At 37.3% G+C, this 24049-nt stretch overlaps 2 protein-coding genes across 3 annotated transcripts in view; both read left to right on the top strand.

Moving 5' to 3' along the window:
• Positions 1–1656: 1656 nt before the first annotated feature.
• On the top strand, positions 1657–6465 carry lamtor5 (late endosomal/lysosomal adaptor, MAPK and MTOR activator 5). The gene is made up of 4 exons (XM_030139760.1): positions 1657–1790; positions 1881–1942; positions 5104–5221; positions 6051–6465. Exons 1-4 carry the CDS (start codon positions 1753–1755, stop codon positions 6109–6111), a joined length of 279 nt encoding a protein of 92 aa, XP_029995620.1. The 5' UTR covers positions 1657–1752; the 3' UTR covers positions 6112–6465.
• A 379-nt stretch (positions 6466–6844) lies between these two features.
• The window catches only part of slc16a4 (solute carrier family 16 member 4), a 53789-nt gene continuing 36584 nt past the window's right edge, over positions 6845–24049 (top strand). Inside the window, exons 1-3 of one of the 2 annotated variants that reach the window (XM_030139758.1) lie at positions 6845–7235; positions 7534–7607; positions 20170–20310. The gene's annotated coding sequence lies outside the window, so the exon portion shown is untranslated. The other variant, XM_030139759.1, reaches the window with a different exon arrangement.

Here is a 24049-nt window from a genome sequence, read left to right as displayed (position 1 = left end):
AGAATTAAATCAACTGTAAATCACATTTTTATATCAAATGCTGAGTGATGAAAATGAAGTCTTCCTTAGACAAATAAATACTACATGGTTAGTTAAGCACATCCATCTATCTCTCTTCAAGTCCAGGCCTATTTCACTTGAGCTTTCCAGAGGTTTCCACAAGATGTTTTTTTTTCCTTCAAAGTATTTTAAAGGCAAATATTGTAAGTTAAAGTTTAAAGCTGCTGAATGGGATTAAAACATGAGATAAATTCATAAAATATAATGACCTGGTTTTACTCTTATGCCAATTACTGGCATCTTGATCAGCTACTTGAAATGAACTTTAAAATCACATTTTATTGCTGATGATTTTAATGTTGATTTTAATGTTTTTATATTTTAACTTCATCTCATCTTACATGTATTTTTATGCCTCTCCTGAGATGCATTTATGTTTTATGTAAAGCACTTTGAATTGTCCTGTACATGAAATGTGCTATACAAATAAACTTGCCTTGCCTTACCTTACAACAGTAACAAGCTTCTTAGTCACATTTATATTACTGACCCAAAATAGTCAATAAGACTGCATATAGATTAATAGCTTTTAAATAAACAATTTAATTTTTAATGTTATTTTTGTCACACACACACACACACACACACACACACACACACATATATATATATATATATATATATATATATATATATATATATATATATATATATATATATATATATATATATATTTATATATATCTTGCTGAGAATAATTTGTTCTAGTTTCTCTGAAGTAAGACATTAAAATTCAATACTCTTGCATTTTGTATAATATATTGACAGTGGGTAAAAAAAAAAAAAAAAAAAGTTTTCAGATCTTTTTCTTATGTAAAAGTCCTAATATCACACACTCTGATGCTCCAAATCAAGTAAAAGTTCCGCAATCAAAACATTACTTAAGTAAAAGTATTATTATAAATTCTTACACAACCAATGTACAATAAAATTGTCTCTGTGAATGCTCTCATATTATCTATCCTGTTTTTGGATTTGTTTTATTGCTGCATTAGTATATTCGCTCTACTGCTCTAGGTGTTGAGGTTTGAGGTAAGTTTCTACTTTATATTACTATATAGACTTATTTAGTCTGCAGTAAGGCAACATATTCTATAACACCAAAGAAGAAATAGTTGGGATGGTAGAAAACATCAGATTAAAAAAAAATAATACAGCAATATTAGAACTGTGAAGAGTATGAACACACATTGATGTTTTGTCTGATCAACATAATCCAGTCCTGACATTCAGACCTCCAACACATTAAAGATTCAGGTGAGAACAGGCACATTTTATAGTTAACAATCAGTTAAAATAAGGAGCGCATTATTTGATTTATGTGTAGTGGAGTATAGGGATAAAATAAAGTAATGAAAAAGTGGCAAACCTGTCCAGTACTTGAGTGAATATACAGTAAATCTGCTTTGTTAAACTCCATCACTGATAAATATCTGCAGTATCTGAACATATCTTCAAACTACTTAGCACTAAATGTCTGTGGTACAGTCTTTATTCATATGACAACACAACGACGCTACACGTGCGAAAAACGGTGGTTTATTTGAACCGCGTTTCTTCTTTTTGGCTCTTCCGGGAGTCCGTCATACACGTGACGGTCAGCTGACTCCAACAGGAAGTGCGCAAGAAACTGATAATAACAGGAACTCTTCCTAGAAACAAACTTATTTTTTCGGTAATTTACGTGTGTTGATGATGGAGTCGACCCTCGAGCAGCATCTTGATGATACGTAAGTGTACACCGAACTTTAAGAGACTTTAAGCGCGTAATTTGAAGGCGTTAAAAAGACGAATTTTCGCTTGTTTGTGTTTTTTGGCAGCATGAAGAATCCAGCTGTGGTCGGTGTGTTGTGTACGGACCAACAAGGACACAATCTGGGGTGTAAGAAACACTTATTTATCATTCATTTCTCTAAAAAAAGATGAATCGCAACGTTGGCCTTTAGAGACGCCACAGTTAAGAGTAGTATTCACAGTCAGAGGACAACTCCAACGACCTGCTTTAGTAATAAATACAATTAATCCATTTGATATGACAGAATAATCGTTTTTCTCAGGATTTATAACTGTTTAACTAAAGGCATTTACTCAAGTTATATACTTTTACCAGTGCTTTACTTATTGAGGTACTTATACTTTACTTCTGCTACTTTATCGTACTACTCCACTACATTTCAGAGTAAAATCCACTCTTCATTACAGTACATTTATTATGAGCCCCTAGTTGATTTATAAATACCACTAGCTAACAACCACTATATTCATTATTAAAAAAAACACCCCACCATCACAAACTGCAACATTAAAGATGAACACATGATCAATCAATACATATTTGGATAATCGGTTGGAGGAGGAAAAGGCCAATAATTGATGGTGGCTGGTGTCTCCTCTGAAAAACAATTTAAAATGAGAAATTACTTAATTGTAAACAATCAGTAAAATCAGTCATTAAAAATGCATGATTCTAGGAGGGGTTTAATGTTTTTTCTTAATCTTTATTCTTACTTTCTCTCAAAGCACTGATAATGTAACAAAATGAGCACTTTACAGGTGTCTTTTTGGTGTCAGGTAAGGATCTGAGAGACTTTGACATAAGCCAAGTCATGATGACCAAATGACTGGATTAGTGTATCTCCAGACTACAGCTCATATAGGGTGTTTCTGGTCTGCATTTCTTAGTAACTAATAAAAATGATCTAAGGGAGGACAAGTCCATCTCAGCCCAATCAACAATTATTAAATAAAATCAGCAATAACAAGTGGTGCCAGGCACAACAAACCCTGCCCCTTGCAAGTATTTTGCCCATTATATGTAAATGGGAATTTTAATTTTTTGGGGGGGTGGGGTGTGGGTTACTTTTTATTGAAAAGTTTTAACAACACTAACACAACAAAAACACAAAGAACATAGATCATCAGCTCATTAAGAAATAAAGTCAAACCCAAGGAAAATAGGCGCATACCATGTTTGACAGATGACAGGAAAAAGTTAGGGTTACAATACATACACATACATATTCAAATAAAAAAAAAAAAGCAAAGGAAAAACACATTACTGTTTTTTCAACATTTCAGTAATATCTACCACAAAATTTGACCATTTAGACCATTTACAGTTAGGGGCTTTGCTTGGTTAAGTCTGGCTGTTAAGTACTCTAAATTAGCCATGTGTTGTACATTTAATAACCAACGTTTAATAGGGTTTAATAGGGTATTTATTAAACCATAACTCTAAGATTGTTGTTTTCGAAGCTGTAAATCCACAAAAAAAGAATTCTGATAAATTCGTTTAAAATTCAAAGCAGTATCATCATTCGAACAACATAGACCAGGGTCTGGGATTATTGTAATCATGAGTATTTTACTTGTAATATTACAAACATAAGTCCATAAAGTCTTTACTCTAGTACATTCCCAGAACATATGAAGGACTGTTCCCACAGAAGAGTTAGAACACAAAGTACAATTTGGACTTGAGATCAGACTTATTCTATAAATGCGAAGATTTTTTTTTTTAAATCATAAAAAATTTTAACTTTGACCTACCTTTCCCAAAATGTAATCACATCTATTCTGGGTCACTGGCAATCTATAAACCCAATTTGGTATGAATTGAACCAGTAGTTTTGCTGCTAAAGTATTGACAAACAAACAAACCGAACCATAAACAGTGGCCCTTGCCTCTCCTTCAGGGGGCGGGGTAAAAATTGCCCAACATTGTGTTTTTTCCCTTCTGCAAACCCAACATCTGGACTCTACAGGATCTCTGAAAGTGTGGTGTGGTATCTGGCACAAAGACATCAGCAGAAGATCCTTAATGTCAATGGACCAGATTTCTAGATTCCTTTGTCCAGTACATCCCACAGATACTCAGTTGGATTGAAAATATACAAAAACAATATGGAAAAATCTATTGTCGTTTATTAAACAACTTTTAGTAGGTACTTACTACAGGGGACACTGGGAACACCCAACAACACCTGCAGTCTAGAGATGCCCTGAACCAGGCATTTGGAGATCACAATTTGGCCTTTGACAATTTGACAAGTCTCTCAGATCTTTTTTGCTGCTCATTTTCTTGCTTCCAACAAGTCAACATATACAGTAAATGTTCACTTGCTGCTTAATGTACAACACCCACTGAAAGATGCCAGTGTAAGGAGACAATCCACATTAATACCACTTCACCTGTCAGAGGTCATAATGTTAATCGATGTATATTGCATTTGATTAAATTTTATGTAGTTAAAGATTAATATTGGGTATGTGTATTCCTCTAACGAATGAATATGTGTACATTTATATAGAGGCAGAGAGAAGTTGGCACACAGCAACTCAAGAAACACAAACAAATTATGAAAAAAATCATTGTGTTTTTGACTGTGCACTGTGCTGAGGTTTCTCTTCCACTATACATTTATCCCTTTTTTTTACTTGTTTTATTGCTTTTATATGATTGTAAAACAGCCTGGATGGATGGATGGATGGATGGATGGATGGATGGATGGATGGATGGATGGATGGATGGATGGATAGATAGATAGATAGATAGATAGATAGATAGATAGATAGATAGATAGATAGATAGATAGATAGATAGATAGATAGATAGATAGATAGATAGATAGATAGATAGATAGATAGATAGATACTTTATTAATCCTGAGGGAAATTCAAGAACTATTTCTGTGTGTTCTGCCTAAAATGTTGTCAGTTGTTATTTTGGGGTGTGACCTGGCTGATTAATCAATCATTCATCTAGTCTGTAAAATGCACAAAGAGGTGATTTGTCTGCAAAACAGTCTACAGTCCAAAGACTCAAAATATTTCACTTAAAGCAGGAAATCATAGCTTTTGAGAACCGATACTATTGTCAAAATGATCACTGATATTTTTTCACTAGTTTGTTTCATTGTTTGTTGTAAATTTAATTGGCAGAGTGACTGAAAATATAAATAATGCTTAAGCCTCAGGGTTTATTTTGTGTTTGTGTCGTTACTGTTGTACAGTATCTCTGTTTTCATATCCCATAATCCCCAGGCCGTGGCTCCCTGTCTGATGAACATGGAGGTGTTGTGTCAGTTCTAGCCAAACAAGCTGCAGCTCTTACCAGAGACCCGACAGATACTCCGACTGTGTGCCTGGAGTCTGAGTCTGGGTGAGCGCTGACACCACGTTTTGTTGGTTTTTTTTGCTGAACTTGCACCTCTACAGCCTCGCTTCCATCTCTGTGAGTAGGTAGATACCCAAGTGATCTTTAAATCTTGAAAAGTGATTAAAGAGATCTAATTTCAAAGATATAACTTCCTTTATATCTTTGATTGTTGTTTCTTGCGTCAGCAGTTTTTATTTTCAACCACATGTCTGTGCTGCCACCTTCTGGATAGTCTTAAACATGAACTGGTGCAAAGGTCAATCAGTTCTCAAAATTCATGTTCCAACTGGAATTAGGACTGTTTGAAAGCAGTCACTGTGACGACTTGACCTAAATATTCTTTAATAGACAAGCATGAACACTTCTTTGCTGCTGTTTCAAAACAGAAGGTGTTGGGCAATTGTCAGTAGTTTTTCCCAGATATTCGTTATCAAAGATGACTGAGGGCCATGATAATGTTTCTTATATCCACGATGAAAACAAATTAAAATGATCATGTAATCTTTGGATTATCCAGGACAACAGATAGAAATTGGCTCCCCTGCTAAATTTGGTGCACACATCTTGTTCTTTGTAACTAATGCCAATACACACTATCCTTTAACTAAATAAATAAATACTAAAATACTATTGGGAGGATTGGTCAGTTTATCAACTCTAATAGAGAGCTTTCTGTTAACATAAAGTCAAGTACTGTTCAGTCGTACAATATCAAGCTAAAGTGCACACAGTAATTTTTAGTGTTGTTGATGATGATGAAGCTGTTTGAGAATTATGCAGATAGATCAGTACCTGCCACTCAGTAATTTATGACGTTTGATTTGTTTTGCAGAAACATTCTGGTGAGGAGTCACGGGACCATCACAGTAGCAGTTCACAAAATTGCATCTTGAAGACTGTTGCATCGAACCACGGAGAAGTTGTTTTTGTAAAGGATTGTACATGTAAACATACTGCAGTTCTAGGGTGGATGTGCTGTTTGCAGGAGAGATCTGGAGTTTACACACTGTTTGTTATGTGTTTTTGTGTGTTCAGCCTCTGTATTCAAACCATTGAAAACATGAACAGTTTTCTGTCCTTTTATATATATATATATAAATTATATAAATGACCATTGATTCTAGTTTATTTATCCCCTGAATGATGTACTAACCCTGTATTTGTGTGTTTTTTCTCAACACTCATAATGTAAGGCAGTCATGCACAGAGTAACAGCTCTTAATAAACTTTAACTTGATTTGTGCCGACATCTACTGTGTTTCAGTTCAGTATACATTAGTTTCACCTTAGAAGAAAAATATGGGTCTCGCAGTCACAAATCAAAACAGGTTTGACAGTTCTGAGATCATATGTAGGACTGGAGTGTCAACGAATATAAGAGCGTGCATGGACAGGTAACCCTGGAGTGTCGTGAATGTGTTTTTGTATTTCTGAGGATTTAACTCGTTTGCCTCCACCCTCTGGATAAAAACACGCAGTGTTCGGTGGGTCCCGTTGCATGTCCTCTGCAGACACTCCACCCCACATGGCTGTCCATCTGTACTGTGTCAGTGCGGTGCGTCTTGGTGGGAGCACCGCCTTCCTCCAGGTCCCGAGTAAAGTCTGCGGTGGCTCTGATGTTTTGACCGCAGAGCTTTTTTCTTCTCTTTTTTTTTCCCTCCTCCTCTCCCTCTGAGCCTTCAGATGAAGTTCACTGCTACGCCTCAGTCACGTGTCTCCCCTCCGTGAAGGCTTTGCTCTCCGCGCGTCGTCAGTCAGTGCAGCCCGCGATGTTGAGGCTGAGATGTGAGACGCAGCTCAGAGGGATTCACCAATAAGAGGCAAAGTTATGGCACGTCCATCCCCGCAGATAAAGGTGCCGCAGCTATCTCTCTCTGCCAAAAGTCCACGCACGGCATCCTGTCTCTCTGGTGACGCTCACGTCTCACTCGGATGCACAAACCGGAGCGAGAAACCCCCAAATTACGCATCAAATTGAACTAATTCAAACAGAGACAGCGGCGCGTCAACACTTCAGGTAAGGCTTTATTTACAAGTTGGAGCTGTCTTTGTGGCTGTCATCACTTTGAGTTGAGTAAAAGAAGCAAAATGACTAGTATAAACATTTATTTTTCACTGATGTTGTTAGTGCGTAAACTTCATTATCCTCTTTGACCCTTTGGAAGTTGTTTTTTAACTTTCACCCAGACTGGCTCAGTACAGGTTTGTGCCTCTTTTTGGTTGATGCCATCCAGATGACATCCTGTTGAAACTCATCGTTAAAAGTGTGAATTTTCGCATCTGTTTGAACACTTTTTTTCTTGCTTTCCCACCAGAGTTAATTTGAGTGAGGGGCAAAATGCAACAGGCCTGTAAAGTGAAGATAACAACTGGCGCACAGCTACACACGGTAAGACCTCCCTGTTTGCCCCCCATGACAATAATACGGGTTTGTGTGTGCCTACGTGGACTAAGCCAAAACCTTTCAGCTTTCAGCATTTACTATATAATCTCACAAGTCCTGAGCACCAATGTCTGGCTTCTGTCACAAGCCTGGTTCCAGTTACTCCAGACTATCAGCTGGTCCTAAACCTGATGTAAGAAATAGTCAGAAAAGATGAAGGCAATTAAAAATCTACTTCATAAAGAATAGGAGACTTCAGAGCATTGGAGGAGTGCGCATTTTACATTCTTTTTTTTTATTTTTATTTTATTATATATATATATATATATATATATATATATATATATATATATATATATATATATATACTAGAAACGCCAGATTTCTTTCTTTTTTTCTCTTCATAGTTCATGTTTCACTCATATGTTGCTTTTCTACCTGTCTTCTCTGCACTTGCTTGCTGTATTTTGCAGCTGATAACTGTGAAATTTCTCCATGTTGGGATCAATAAAGTCATATCTTATCTTTTTAAACCACAAAAAGTACAAAATGTTCAAAGCTGGCTGGGTGTATTTATATTATAGGTGAATAAGTATATTTTAGTGCTCCTTTAAGTTTTCCTACTTCGACCTTTTTAATCTTTGCTCATCAGCTCAAACCACCAGTGTGGAAATAGATATTTAATTTCTGTTTGAATCTGAGTAGAAAAAAATGTTTCCTTATGCTACAATTAATGGCAGTGCTGCAGCAGGTATAATCTATATATCATTTTACAGCCTGCTGTTCTGTGGTCAGCCTCTGTACTCTTATAACAGCTCTGTTGCAGTGACGTAATACACAGGTTTTTGGGGTTTTTTTCCCCTCTAAACTATTGTTTTTCATTTTTTTTATCCAGTCAATACGTATAAAGTTTTACAGTGCTGGAACAAAAATATTTAACTCTTTATAGGTTAACACTACAGATTCCTGTTTGACCTACTTTTTATACAATATTCCTGCTCTATTACGAAGCTTCTTTTCTTGTTTTAGCCCCTAGTCCTCACTGACAGCCAATTAAAAGAGCTAAACTGCTGTCTTAACACTGACAGGTTCGACAAGATTGTATTGACCACACCAAATCTGACAGTATTCGTTGGCTCAAGTTAATGCGTCTTGCAGATACACCTGTCTCATAGTACAATGATCTTAAACATAATGCTTCTTAACTGGTTAAAGATGTTGACCTACTAAAACTGTAAAGCAGAGTGGGAGTTTTTCTTTTTTTTCTTCTTTTTTTTTGAAGCACAGCTGTGGAGGAAGATGTGTAATGAAATGGGGGGGTGGGTGAGGGGTCTGGCGTACTTTTAGCAGGTGTGGAAGCTTTCGTCTTAAGTGCGGATAAGTTGAGTGCTGAGAAGCCACAGACATCTGGATAACTTTTTCAAGCTTTATTTTTTCTTCTCCTTTAAGTGGAGGAACCGCTGCACACTTTTGACAGCGGGGCCAATTTCACTCAAGCAGGAGAAGCAGTTTTTACCCGTTTGTCATTTCAATTGTGCCTTAAGCCTGGAAAGAAATACAGTTGCGGAAAAAATTATTAGACCACCCTTGTTTTCTTCAATCTTTGTTCATTGTAATGCCTGGTACAACTAAAGGTACATTTGTTTGGACAAGTATAATGATAACAACAAAAATACACTGCAAAAATCCAAATCTTACCAAGTGTATTTTTCTCATTTCTAGTCAAAATATCTCGTCACAGTTAAAATAAGACATAGTCACCCAAAGAGTAACTTGTAAGTGAGATATAAGAACTTATTTTTAGACAATGCATCTTGAAAACCAAGATAATTTTCATTTGTTCCATTGGCAGATTTTTTTGCTTAATTCAATTTTTTTTTTTTTTTTTGCGTAATTCAAGATTCAAAATGTTATTTGCCATTTGTGCATACATATACATGTAGGAACTTTTGTGCGTCGTTCAGGGAGTCACATAAAGGATACTAGAAAATAAACACATAGTTTTGTAAAAAGTCCATGTACATCTATAAATAAATATATATAAACGTGCATAAAAACCAATAATAGTGTATAAGAACCAATAAAAGTGCATAACAACAGACCCAGGAGACAATAAAATGAAACTAGACTTCCATACATTTCCTGAAGGAAATGTAACCCATGTGCTTGCCTCTTGCTGGATCGGTGGACTTGTGCGACGTTAAAGCAAGAAATATGTCCCATTCACTTCATATGTGTATGTATGTGTCAGTGTTTGTGGACTGACGTCACCACAGACTTTCTGTAGACCTGTATTCAGATGAGAAGCCCCTCCCACAGTCTGTGTCAGTCCTGTTAAAGCAGTGTTTCAATAGGCTCCTTTAATTGAATAGTTCCATGTGTCTGTGTCTGTGATCCCAGGTGAGCTCATTCATTTCATAGAGAGAATTTATGGGAAGTTTTTCAGCTTAATTATATTTATATGTTTTTATACTTATTCTTATTGCATTCATTATTTATTATTTCAGTTTATTTGTAATTGTACTGTATCTGTATTAGTGTATGTTTTTTTGTGGAGCTTTAATTATCTTAGTTGTCTGCAGCTGTGACACACAGACCACATGTGCCGTTACCATGACAACGAGCAGTGCAGCCACTGAGGACACAGACACAAACATGCTCATCTATGACTGAAACATTGAAACAGCTCCAGAACAGCTGGTAATTATGGGAAAACCGTAAATGATAGGTGAAAACTAACATAATTGTGAGCAGCAGAGAGACCTGGGGAATACAAAGATGTGTATTTTTGTCCGTACTGTGAGAAATGACTAAGTTATGTCAGTGTAAAAACAGTCATCTCACCAGGAGCACAGCGATTCGTTTAGCAGTAATTTGTATTGATTTGAATAGGAGCTGAGGAGGGACCTGCCCCGAAACTAGTGCCTGTCATTTCACAGACTGATTGGGTTTATTGGACACACCTGGGACACAGAGCAGAGGGGCCATTACCGCAGCAACGGTGCTGCACTGACACACACAGAGTGAGAGTGACACACAGAGCAGCAGGAATAGGCTGAGGGAGGCACTCAGAACAGGTCCTGAGAAACTGCTAATTACAGGAAAACCGTAAATGATAGGTGAAAACCAAAATGACCGTGAGCGTCAGAGAGACCTGGGGAACACACAGATGTAGGTTTTTTTCAAACTGCAGCAGCTCAACAAATCTGGACTCATGAGGACAAACATGTCAAAGCGCAGTGGTCTGCAACTCCAATAACCTGTGTTTGGACTCACTGGTTCTTCAGGTGTCCATCAGCCGTCTGGGTGTCGCCCATGGATCCGTACACCTGGACGGTGGTTTGGGTCTGCAGACGACAAACACACACATCACACAACCACGTCCTCCTCTGATCTTTCCAATGATTCAACTCCATCATGTCTTTTTTCCAGGTGAAAGTCCATGCAGGTCCATGACCTCCTGGTCCTGGACTCTAGTGGTCCTGGACTCTAGTGGCCCTCCTCTAGTTCCCTTTAAATCCTTCTGTTCACTCTCACTGTATTCAGCTGGGTCTGTTTTCAGACCTACATTCCTCTGTCTCCTCAGGTGTTCCCCAGGGCTCTGACCTCCATCCACTTTTATTTTTAAAGCAGTGGAAAAACTTTTCTTGACTCCTTAACTTTTTGTTGGACCTCAGATCTCCTCCTAAATATTTGTGTCTAAATGTGGTTCGGTTCTAAAGGTGTGGCTCCATCACACACACACACACACACACACACACACACACACACACACACACACACACACAAACTAAATGCAGCCAATGGTTGGAATCAGCTTCAACAGATGCTGATGTGTACATGTGTGTGTTTGTGTGTCTGTGGATGTGGGTCTGTTGTGTCCATGGACTAGACTCACCTTGGACCTGATGATGGACATGGTTTGGAAGCAGGCAGTGTAGTCTCTGGAGGCGGAGTCTCCACTGCTCTCCACCTACTGCCTGGATCAGGTGCAAACTTACCAGAAACCTCCCCCTTCACTGGAACCCATGTCTGGACCTCGGCCTTTGTGAACTGTGACTCAAAAGGAAATGTTCTTGTGTTTACTTCAGTAAATGAAACCTTGTGATTCCACAGAACTTGTTCTGCCGGGTAAATGTGTTGGGTCAGTAAACATCGGTTATAAACATCAGTTATTTGGAACCAATAGGTGTGGACGAGTACCGTGGAATCCACCTCTGATCATGAAACTGATAACACCTTGTTATCTGGTTTTTTCCACCAGATCTTTACTTGGACATTTTCACGTACATCATCTGAACCAGAACCAGACAAAAATTAAAAGACATAGAACATATATACTCATGAATTAAAGCATGAAAACAGTCAAAGGTTAATTAATGAATAATAAAAACAGATGAGTATAAAATCTGTATCATAGTTGATGAAGTCCTGAATAAATGATGTCATATTTTCCCTTTAATGGTCTGAGTTTCTGTGTTTGTAGAAGGTAAATCTAAGACACAGCAGCAGTTCACACACTAGTCTGTTTATGTACAGTCTAATATTTATGGTTCTATAGTTGAACTCACGTCTATATTAACGTCTACACCTGTACCGCTCACCTTTAACCACTGACGCCCCGCCCCCTACTGTTTAATTAAAAGAACCAATGAATGTTTAGTGCTTTTTGGAGTAAATCAGTAATATTTCAGATCAATAAACTGACATTTAAAGGGTTACAGTCCTGAAACTGATGGAATGTTTGGTTGATTTGAGCAGGACTGAAGTTTAAGTGATTCATGAAAAAAAGCAAAAAAAAAAAAAAAAAGACGTTTGATCATTTCAGAGCAGTTTTATATCCAGACTGAGAACATGTGACCAATATTAACAGGACAACAGCTGAAACAAGTAGAAAACAGTAGAAAATAGGAGAAAACAGTAGAAAATAGAAAACAGAAGAAAATAGTAGAAAACCGCAGAAAATAGAAAACAGAAGAAAACAGAAAACAGAAGAAAACAGTAGAAAATAGTAGAAAACAGTAGAAAATAGAAAACAGAAGAAAACAGAAAACAGAAGAAAACAGCAGAAAATAGAAAACAGTAGAAAATAGTAGAAAACAGTAGAAAATAGAAAACAGAAGAAAAGAGAAAACAGTAGAAAACAGAAAACAGAAGAAAATAGAAAACAGAAGAAAACAGTAGAAAACAGAAGAAAATAGAAAACAGTAGAAAATAGTAGAAAACAGTAGAAAATAGAAAACAGTAGAAAATTGTAGAAAATGGAAAACAGAAGAAAATAGAAAACAGAAGAAAACAGAAAACAGAAGAAAACAGTAGAAAATAGAAAACAGTAGAAAATAGTAGAAAACAGTAGAAAACAGAAGAAAATAGAAAACAGAAGAAAACAGTAGAAAATAGTAGAAAATAGAAAACAGAAGAAAATAGAAAACAGAAGAAAATAGTAGAAAACAGTAAAAAGTAGAAAACAGAAGAAAACAGTAGAAGATAGTAGAAAACAGTGGAAAATAGAAAACAGAAGAAAACAGTAGAAAATAGTAGAAAACAGTAAAAAGTAGAAAACAGAAGAAAACAGTAGAAGATAGTAGAAAACAGTGGAAAATAGAAAACAGTAGAAAATAGAAAACAGAAGAAAACAGCAGAAAACAGTAGAAAATAGTAGAAAACAGTAGAAAATAGAAAACAGTAGAAAACAGTAAAAACAGGACCAATGGCCCTGTTGCTTCCCGGCACTTCCTATCTCTTATAAAGGGGACATTTTTCACAGTCGCCCTGCTGTCACTAGCTTCTCTAAATAGCGTTCCTTCTGCCGTCCAGTCAGGTGAGTCACTTCGCAGGACAACTCCAAAACTTTCTTTTCAGTGCTGGTAGCCATAATCCGTCGCTCATTCGTTTGTTTGTTGTGTTGCTTTTGCCGTCCACCATGGCGCTGCAGCCCTAGTCATGTGACAACTGTGACGTGGGTGCAAAGGGTCAATAGTATGATCCAATGAACGGAGGTTAATGATGAAACACATGTTTAGGGATGTCCGATAATATCGGCCCACCGATATTATGGCCCGATATTGGCATAAAAATGTAATATCGGTGAATATCGGTATCGGTTTTTTTGCCTATTATTAAAACCGATAAAATAATGCCTTGATCTCACCGGCATTTATGGATGCGTAAATTAAGCATTGTTTGTAGCTGAAAGAAATGTGCAGTTTTCAAAACTGTACAGTAGAGTTGCCACACTGTAATAGACTCATGGAGGGAGGGAGAGAAAAAAAAGAAATATGGCATTTTTTCCACAACTTAACTCTTTCTCCGCCAATGACGAGATTTTCTGTCACTCCGTGTTTTCGCTGTTATACTGTAGCTGAAGCTGTTGCGGATCGTGTGAATTACTTTCCTTAGTCCAAAAACAAACAATTCAGCAGCTTTTTCGGAAAAATGACGGACCGGGTTTAATGTTTTTGCACTGGAGTCTCAGTATCCCATGGCAACACATCCAGCGGCAGTCACTGAATGAGGAAATGCAGACTGTGCAGGAACTGCACACAGTTTCAAAAGCCTTAAAGATGATTCTGGAGACAGAGTCTGACAATTCAATATATGATGGAGCTACAGAAGAACCATTAGAGACAGGAACGGAGAAATAGAAGGTGAGGGAGACGGAACACGGGAAACATGGAGCGGCTCAGATCTGACACGGAGATGAGGAAGAGGAAGGACACGGAGACACTGACAGACAGGAGGAAGAGAGAAGAGACATTTCTAGAGGACATTCAAGGAGAGGACAGACACACAGACATGGGACAAGACAAAGGACAGATAGTGTTCATCTGTTAGAGTGAGTTCAGATTCAGACTGAGGACACAGAACAGATTCAGCTGTATAATGTCAGCAGGGACACAGGTAAGACACGGTTGGATTTGGCTTAAGTAGGAAATAAATAAATAAATACATATATTCATACATAGATAAATAACTAGATGTCCATATAATTATTTCCAGATCAAACACAGCAGGTGGTCCAACAGGAGGACCTGGTGCAGCCAAGGAAAGGCCAGAAATCTACAGTATTTAGTGCATTTGTTTCTTTTTTTCTTGAAAATGAGGAATATTGAAGTGTTTATATCAAAAAACTAAACTACTATGTGGAAGACTTATAACTGATGTATGTAAATGTGATAAGTTTAGAAGGAACCTGGTGCTTTAGAAGATGTTTGGTCTAAAGATTGATGTAGATTCCTCTAACATTTTGTGGAATGATGGGATATCTTAGAGCTGTTTGTTATTATTATTGTTGTTATTATTATTTTATTTTGTGATTTGGAATACAGTGTTACTGTTGGTAAATGAGAAAGAGTCAAAAATGTAAATAGGAAATCAATTTTATCTTGAAAATCAATATCTTTGGAAAAAAAAATGCAGTTTTCTCAGTTTTTTGCTCAAAATTCAGTTTTTTTCTGAAAATGACCAATATTCAAGTGTTCATATCTCATGAACGAATAAAGATAGAATAAAATTGTTTCTTGTGTTTAAAAGTTGAAGTTCTGTTCTTTCTTTTGATGTATTCAGTGTTCACATACTCCTGACACAACATTTTCAGTCAGCCTCCAAAGATTAGTGAAAATGACCAAACAGGCTGGCACTGGCTACCAACTCACTGGAAAATGCTCTGGTGGGGAAAGAGTTAAGTTGAAGTATGTATTCTTTGCACAGACAGTATTTATATTTTAAAAGCCTTGTTGCATTTGAGAATGCATCCAATGGGGCATCACAATAAAATTAGGCATGATGTGTTAATTCCATGACAGGAGATATGTGATGTTACCTAAAATTAGTTTAATATTCCACATATATCGGCAGCGATATCGGTAGATATCGGAATCAGAAATTAAGCATTGGACAATATCGGCATATTGGTTTTTGGCAAAAAAGCCAATATCGGACATTCCTACACATGTTTATTCCTGTCCATGACGTACTGGTCAGTCACAGGAGGACATTCACAGACTGATTCCACCCAAATGTACCATCAACCACACAGGAAATCACTCCTGTCTGTGTCCATCACACTGTTTAACTGCACCTTAGAACCACATCACTACAATTCTATAGATTTGTACACTTATTACCTTTATCTGTTTAATTATCATATTGATAATATATTATCTAGTACAGAGGTTGTCTGGGGCGTGGACACTTTCCCAGGGGGGGCCTGAGCACATGGGGGTTCACCAGTGATATGGTCATGTGTGCCTGTGGGTGCGTTAGTGAGTACTATTGTACATCACAACAGTAGAAATCAGTCGGCACATACTCCTCACCCTCCCCAGTCGCAAATTTGTATTCAGAGGGGGCAGCAGGTAGTCAATGATAGGGTGAGGGGAGCTCACTTTCTCACAGTTTTATCTACAGAGCTATATAACCCACCACGTCCTCCACACACAGGTCATCAGTAAGTGGGGCGTGGTTCGAAAGAAAGGCTGAGAAACCTAGGCTTAGTACATACTGGACACATTGCTGTTCTAATTTTGTGTCTTAAATATGGCTGTCAAAATGAACACGTTAATGCAATTTAGCATACTTTACTGTACATACTTTACTGTAGTATATACAGCAGTACGAACAAAAGTGTCAGTGAAAAAAATCAGCGTCTATAAACCAGAGTGGTGGTATTTAGTGTGACCTTCCTTTGACACTTCACATGTCTTTAATCCTTTTGTTCACTTTCACATTTTTGATTCCAGGTTTCATTCAACACATGCCAAATATTTCTATAAGATTTTTCTGATTCTTGTCATGGGGTCAGGGGTCACACTAAATACTGACCTTAACCTTTACAACCCATTTAGTTCTGTTTTTTGTGTGCCTTTTAAGGCTGTGCACGTATTTCTTGTATTCTCTTGTATCTGAAGAAAAGAGACTGAGAAATAAATATGCACGTTCATTTCAACACTGCAAAAACAACTGATCTAAAGGATGACCAAAACTTTTACACGGCACTAGACACATATATATGTGTGTGTGTGTGTATATATGTATGTATGTATGTATGTATACACACACACACACACACATATATATACAAAATGTATATAATAATAATAATAATAATAATAATAATAATATGATAATAATATTAACACATTTTATATATATATATATATATATATATATATATATATATATATATATATATATATATATATATATAGCCATTTCATCTTGTGTGTTTAAAAGTTTGTGTTCACCTTTCTTTGAAAGAAGTTGGTCAGAACTTGACTTCCTGCATTTTGCCTTCTCTCCCTTTCTTTTCTTTCCTTTCTTTTCTGAAATGCTGACTTATTTTGTTAAAACTGTGACATCATGATAAGATTTCTTCTATCATAGAGATGCAATGAGTCACTGTAGCCTAACAAGCAAAGTGCGTTTCTCAAACTCTGTGTGGAGTGAACCATTTTGTGCTTTTCTCAATGGGTGTTCACAGAGCAGTGACAGCAGTCTGTACTTTTATGGAATACAATAATATACCAATTTATAAAATCTAATGCGTGAAGCTTGCATATAGGTCCATATTTATCATATGATTTAGTTGAACAACAACAACAAAAAAACTTTAACAAAAAAATCTTAACTTCCCATGGGCCCCCCTCTCCCTTGGGCCCCCCCTCAGCTGTATAGGTTAACAGCCCTGATCAATGGCCGTGCCAATGACCCTTAATAGACCTGTCGTTGCCACAGTGACGTTCAGGCTGTTAGGGGGAAGTGGGCTCAGAAGACACAGAGACAGGCAGAAAGAGCTCTGGAATAGGTCCGAAACATCTGCTCATTACGGAAAAACCGTAAAAGATAGGTGAAAACCAAAATGATCATGACTGGCACGAAGAGCTCAGGAACACACAGATGTGTTTTTCTTCCTTGTACTGTGAGAAATGTCAGAGTTACAGCAGTGTAAAAACAGTCAACTTATCAGGAAAACAATGTGTTTGTACAGTCTACTCTCGTTAAACCGCCCGCCGTTATACCGCCATTTTCACTCACCGCCGACCAAAACCATTGCACAAAAATCCCCAATGCATTATTCCATTAGCTACCGCCATTTCCGCCTATCACCATCCGCCAGCCCAGTTCCATGCACAAACAACACTTATACCATTGATTTCCCGACCGTTATACCGCCAGCGTGATTGCCATTGAGTACACATAAATTTTAACAATGCACTGAAACAAACGCGCCAGACGCTGATCACGACAAGCTACGAGTAGGTCTACGGAACGGCCACCGTTCATTTATCGCAGAACACTCAGTAGGTCAGGATGTCGGGAAGAGGACGTGGGATTAAGCCAAAGCCTCAAGATGATGGGGTGTCATTTCCCGACACGGTATAATAATGTTTAAAATGTTTCCCCACTTTAAATGATCCCTTACAACATAACAGAATCAAGATTTATTTAGAAACGCAATTAGAACGGGTTAACGGAGGCAGCATAGACATCATATAGTAAAGACATGCACATTATGGACGCAACCCGTTGTAACACCATTTTCGCTATACCGCCAATTTGGCCGTGAACGGAATTTGGCGGTATAATGAGAGTAGACTGTATTGATTTGAATAGGGGAAGAGGACGGGGAAGCCTCCATTCTACTGCCTGCCATTTCACTTTAGAAAAAGCTAGGTCTTCAAACTGAGGTTCATATGAAGCCCAGGAACTGTGACTACATTTTTGGAAAGAATCATTTGCCTCCTATGTATCGTTTGGCCGAGAGGACGAGTTATCCACAAAATTTTGAGGTGATTTTCAGCTGTTCCCACACTCTAATGATATTGGTATGCCAGGAATGTGTGCTCTGTTTTGGTGTTTTCTGACAAATCTGACCCTTTTCTAAGATCCATCTATCAAAAACCGTAAACCTCATCCTCAAACAAGGTACATTTCTGTGGAGACAACAAAAATGCCTGCGTTTTAAAGTTTAAGTGAAGCCTGTAGGTCAAAGTATGGTGAAGCAGTAGCAGTCAGAAACAAGTGGATTTTTGTGGCTGATTTTTTTCCTCTCCCCATTCATTTCTATGGGACTTTTTTTGCATGTTTTTTGCCAATAACTCTGCGAAAAATTAATGAATCTCTACCTTGAGTCATAGCACACTATTCCCGATGAAACCACACATTTTGATATATTAATTGCAGGGGTCCTCCCAGCGGATTAGGCTGAATTAATCGGCGAAATCTTGTCCGGAAGATGGAGAATAATATGTGAAAGAGGCGCGAGAAACAACAACTTAGGCCCTGAGCCCCTAATAGGTGCTCGGGCCTAGGGCCCCGAGCCCCTAATAAACGAGCGGAAGAACAATAGGTGCTCGTGTCGATGCCCAAGCCCCTAATAATAAGTCATAATAAATATGATGAACAATAGTCCCCTGTGCATTGCATTGCAAGCACATGGGGAATAAAGAAAGAAAGAAAAAAAAGAGTTTAAGTTCAGAGCTGACATCTAGCCATTTCCCATGGTTTTCTTGATAATAACCAAAATCACTTCAGTTCTTACATCAATATCTATGGCATTGTACTGACAAAAACAGTGCTTTTAGGCATTCCATATTTTCTTTTCTGTCTGTTTTAGTCACATGATACACACAGGAGTTAGTACTTGATTGCATAACCATTGTTTTTGATGACTTTTGATGGTCTAATAATTTTTTTCTGCAACTGGATTTAGAGTAGCGGTTACTTTTTCTCTATGGGCAATGACTCACTGATGAAAACAAACATTGGTCTCACTGTTATCCAATTAAACCAGTAAAAAGCAAACATTTATCCACATAATTATAAGACAGCATCATTACTTCAATATTCATCTATAAAGTGAAACTGCTGTCTTAAATATGGAACAGAATACATCACTTGTAAGCACTTCCAATAATGTAGATAAACAAAAAACAATGGCATGAACCCAACTTTGCCTTTGAAGTTGAAAGTAGCATGTGTCCATAATTCATTCTACTCTTAACCCTTTACAGGGCGCTCATTGAACTACTCACTGAAATATCTTAGTATGTTGTTGGACATCGTCATCTACTTCCTCATTGGCTGGTGTGACAACAGTGTCCCTTCTCTTGCCATAAAATATCTGAGCAGCACTTACTAAAAAGTAAACACATGCAATAAAACAACTGTTATAAGGTCATAAATGGACAAAAATCACTCATATTCACTATTTACAGCTTCAAAAGTTCTACAAAATCTATCTGAATCACTACATAGTATTTTAAAAACCAACATGCTTCTTGACCTCACTGACACACGAGATTGGCCCCATATTTAATGTTTGGGAAGTGACCAGAAATAGTCATTTGCCCAATAAAGGGTTAAATGTAGTGACAAAAGTCAGAACTCGAGGCTTTGAGAGTCGCCCGGAAGGATTTTGATCCATGCACTGACTAATCTGGTTAAAGAATATTCCTATTCAGAGTTCACTCTCTGGTTTTCTGTTTTCATTTGTATTTCTGTATCATTTATAGTCTGTCATTTGTGTCCTGTTACTTCACTCATCAATGTCCCGTTCTTGCTGCAGGTGTAAAATTGATGTCAATGCAGCCATAGATTCAAGTCCCTGCTACCAAACCTGAGAATGACACACAGAGAATAAGACTTCTCTGTGACTTCTGTCTTCATCTCCACAGCCTTCAGGCATACTACCAAAACAGCACAGCAGGTAAAGTAAGATGTTTTTGTCGAAATACTGTGTATTTAAGCAAAACTGATCAAAACTGACCCCTCTTACTCAACGGTTTCTCTGAACTGACTCTAAGCCTTAGTCACTCCATTGTAATTTTGGTGTTTTGTTGATGGTCCTCATGACTGTATTTCAGTTTTTCACAACTATGTCAACTATGCCTGTTGCTTTAAGGAACAACAGAGCCACTACTTGTACACAACAAAATATCAGAGAAAAAACTTGTCAAACTACTTCAATACGTAACATAACAGCTCAGAGACTGAAGAGTGTCCTGTGGCTAAACTGGACTCCTGACCAATAAATAAGATGCGCTGGAGAAGTTTTCACTTTTTCATATGTTTTGAAGTTTTTTTAATTCCAACATAACTTGTGCACATTCAGTTCCTCAATTAAAATATCACAAGTTTTTCAAATCACCAACAAAATTTATTTTAGCAATATCTGAGTAACATTTTATGTAGCAGAAAGTGACCATAAAAGATGCCCGAGGACCTGTGTCTGTGCACCTTTGCCAACTCAACCCATAACACGTTGACCCTGATCTCCACAGCTTAGTGTCATTAGTTTTCACAACAGCAGTGTGTGTTTGGTGCATAGTGGGGTTATAAGAAGTGGCAACCAAAAAGAACATAGGAGACAGTAAATGAGACAGGCTTTGAGGTCATATTATGGAAGGTAAAAGCTCAGTGGATCATGGCATCTGTCTTAAAAATGCAGCTTTTGTCCATGTGTGCATCAAAAGCATGAACTGCTTTTTAGTGAGCATGATAAGCAAAAAAATTAAACTGGTCCAGTGAAATTGTGTGTGCGTGCATGCGTATGCATTCTGTCAAATTAATTTTAACTTGGCAAAATTAATCACAGCCCTATATAGTGTGTACATGTCTTATAGGTGTAATTAAAAAAAATCCTAACTGCAAAAACCTAAAAGTAAGAACTAATTCACAGTCAGAGTTAGTAGTTCTTCAAAAACAGTGATCAGAATTTAAAATGAAATGCACATGTCTCATTCTCTAGAGTTTTCTGGGTAATTAGAATTGCTAAAAACCCTGTCTAACGACACAAACATGCCCAGATCAATCTGACATGAACCTGTAACATGACCTAGATTCCACAAGGAAATTTACACAGGAGGGGAAAAAAGATGTAATTCAGTTTGAAAAATTAAAAGAATGTTGATGTCCAAGATCAAGATGGAGGTCGTAGCTGTCACATTCTGTCTGACATCAGGTGTTGTCAAACAATACAAGTTGAGGCAGTTTGACTGAAAGTGGTCTGACCTCTGACCTAAATGCCGACAGGTAGGTGTGCCTCCATTCTCTCCTTTCCACTTCTCATAGTTTGGAGTTCTTTATAAGTAACTCTGATCCAACCCACTCTAAGCATCCAAGTCTTTATTAGTGGGTTTGTGCAACAGTGGCCTAAATCTGTTAGATTGGGAGTTTTTTGCCAGCTTCTTTTTTTGTTTGTTTTGGGTTTTTTTTAGGACAGATACCATTTGTGATTCCAAAGTAAATGAAAGCACTTGATGAAATGTGACCCATAAAGACCCAGTGCTACTTTTATGTCAGTTCCCAAATGAAATTTTCTCTATATTTAACCTTTCTTAAGTGATTTATCACCATTGATTGTAACATTATCCTCCTTTTTTGGCATTTTTTCAGTGACAATCATGTATTTACCTATATTTAATTCACTGATCATGTACAGGGTGTCCCATAAGTCTCCATACATAGGAGACATAATACATTCCATACATATATGGTTCTAACATGTATTTCTTTATATTTCTTCTTTATAGTTCTTCAGCAGTGGAGGACACGCATTGAAATGTGTTCCCGACAAAATGGCAGTCATATAGAGCATATTATATAAATAAAAATGGTTTATGTCAAGAAACGTTTATTTTTCCTATGTATGGAGACTTATGGGACACCCTGTAGATGTTCATAAAAGATCAGATTAAAGTTGAGAGGTATTATATCAGAAACAGAGAAAACTGTAGAAAAAGTGACTTTTTTTAGCAGTGATATGTCATTAACTGAACATAAACCCAGCATCTCCATCCACTGTCATTGATCCAACTCTATGGCTTTTACTGTTGAATCAATGTTGTAGAAGATGACGGTGTTTCCATGTTCACTACGGAGCCTCTGAACATTCAAAAGAGTCATATCTGATGACCATGAAAAGACGACAAACTGTCTTTTACACCAATTATTTACATGAATTGATAGGATTCGTGGATCAACAGATATTAAACAGTTTAGATCAGTAGATGGTTTTGGTCGCCAGTGGCAGTTTGTATTTATGGGTTAAAACACATCTTAGAAGCTGCAGTTGATGCAGATGGTTCACCTGTCATGGGTTATCTCAATTAGGTTCATACTGTCTACTAGAACTTATAAAGATTTCTTTTTCTTTTTTGTCAGACAGATGGAAAAAAGTTAATTCTTTTACCTTGACACTTTTCAGCTACAACCTGTCGCCTTGCTCAGAAGGGTCACTTGATGTTACTTGATGTTTGCCAAACCTAGATAAAACAGCTGACAATGACACGTCACAGTAACATCAAATGACTCCTCTGAGGAAGGCTGGTTGTAGCCGAAACATGTTAAGGTAAAAGAGTTAACTTTTTTCCATCTGTCTGACAAAAGGGAAATCTTTGTGATGGATTATGTCAGGGGTACTCACCTTCCTGCCCTTGGGCCAAATCAGGCTCATCACAGACTGTTGTCTAATGCACACTGAAGGTAAATTTGCAGCTGCAGCTTTTCAATTCAGTAAAAAAAATGATCTGTTTATCAATCCTAATAATAAGTCACTTAATTAGACAGTTTCAGAGATATATGAGTTATGGCCTTATTGTTTATTTATTAACAGCTTGCTTTGGCATTTAGTAAAAGTGAGCCTTGTAGCTGTTCTAGCTCCAACTGTCAGGTGGATGCCTGCTGAAAGGTCAGGGGTGGGGATTTACTGTTGACCTTTGTGCTCTTACATCCTTTGGGTGAAGCTAACGTCTGCTGCAGTCAACCACAGGGAAGTAACTGATTACATCACATGTTGCTGTGGAGAAGAAACCAAGCTGTAGACTCACACCCTGCTCCAAAAGACAAAGATGATCTAAAGAGAGAAGATTCCAAACTCATCTGTTTCACTACAGATGGAAATGTATTGGTTAGTCTATTGCTAATTAGCTTAAACTTTGGTCATGTGTATCCCTAAGTATGTTTACATCCAGCTGTTTTTATTTCCATTCAAGTCGTGCAGAAAAATCCCCAAGTGTAAATGCCAAAAAAAGTTCAGTAAGTCATTTTTTCCAAGTCAGTATCAGAGCTTGACTCATTATGACCTCCTTTCTCCACACTCCAGTGTCCCTTTTTTGCAGATTTTTTTTTTTTTTTTTTACATTTTTACTTTATTTTTTAGTCACCTTGTGTTATTGAGTATTGATTTCTTATGTTGGGAAACCACACAATAACGCAAACTAAAATATTCCCTCAAGTACTTTAACCCATAAAGACCCAACGAGCCACCGACGACCAAAACCATCTACTGATCTAAAATATTTAATAACTTCTGAACCACTAATCCTATGAATCCATGTAAATAATTGGTGTACAATACAGTTTGTCATCTTTTCATGGTCATCAGATATGATCCAATTGAATGTTCAGAGGCTCCATAGTGAACATAGAAACATCGTCATCTTCTA

This window comes from Sphaeramia orbicularis, chromosome 7 (genome assembly GCF_902148855.1).
Source record: "Sphaeramia orbicularis chromosome 7, fSphaOr1.1, whole genome shotgun sequence".
In the NCBI taxonomy this organism is placed as follows: Eukaryota; Metazoa; Chordata; class Actinopteri; order Kurtiformes; family Apogonidae; genus Sphaeramia; species Sphaeramia orbicularis.
Note: the sequence above shows the minus strand (reverse complement) of the source record. Positions and strands in the feature narration are given on the sequence as shown.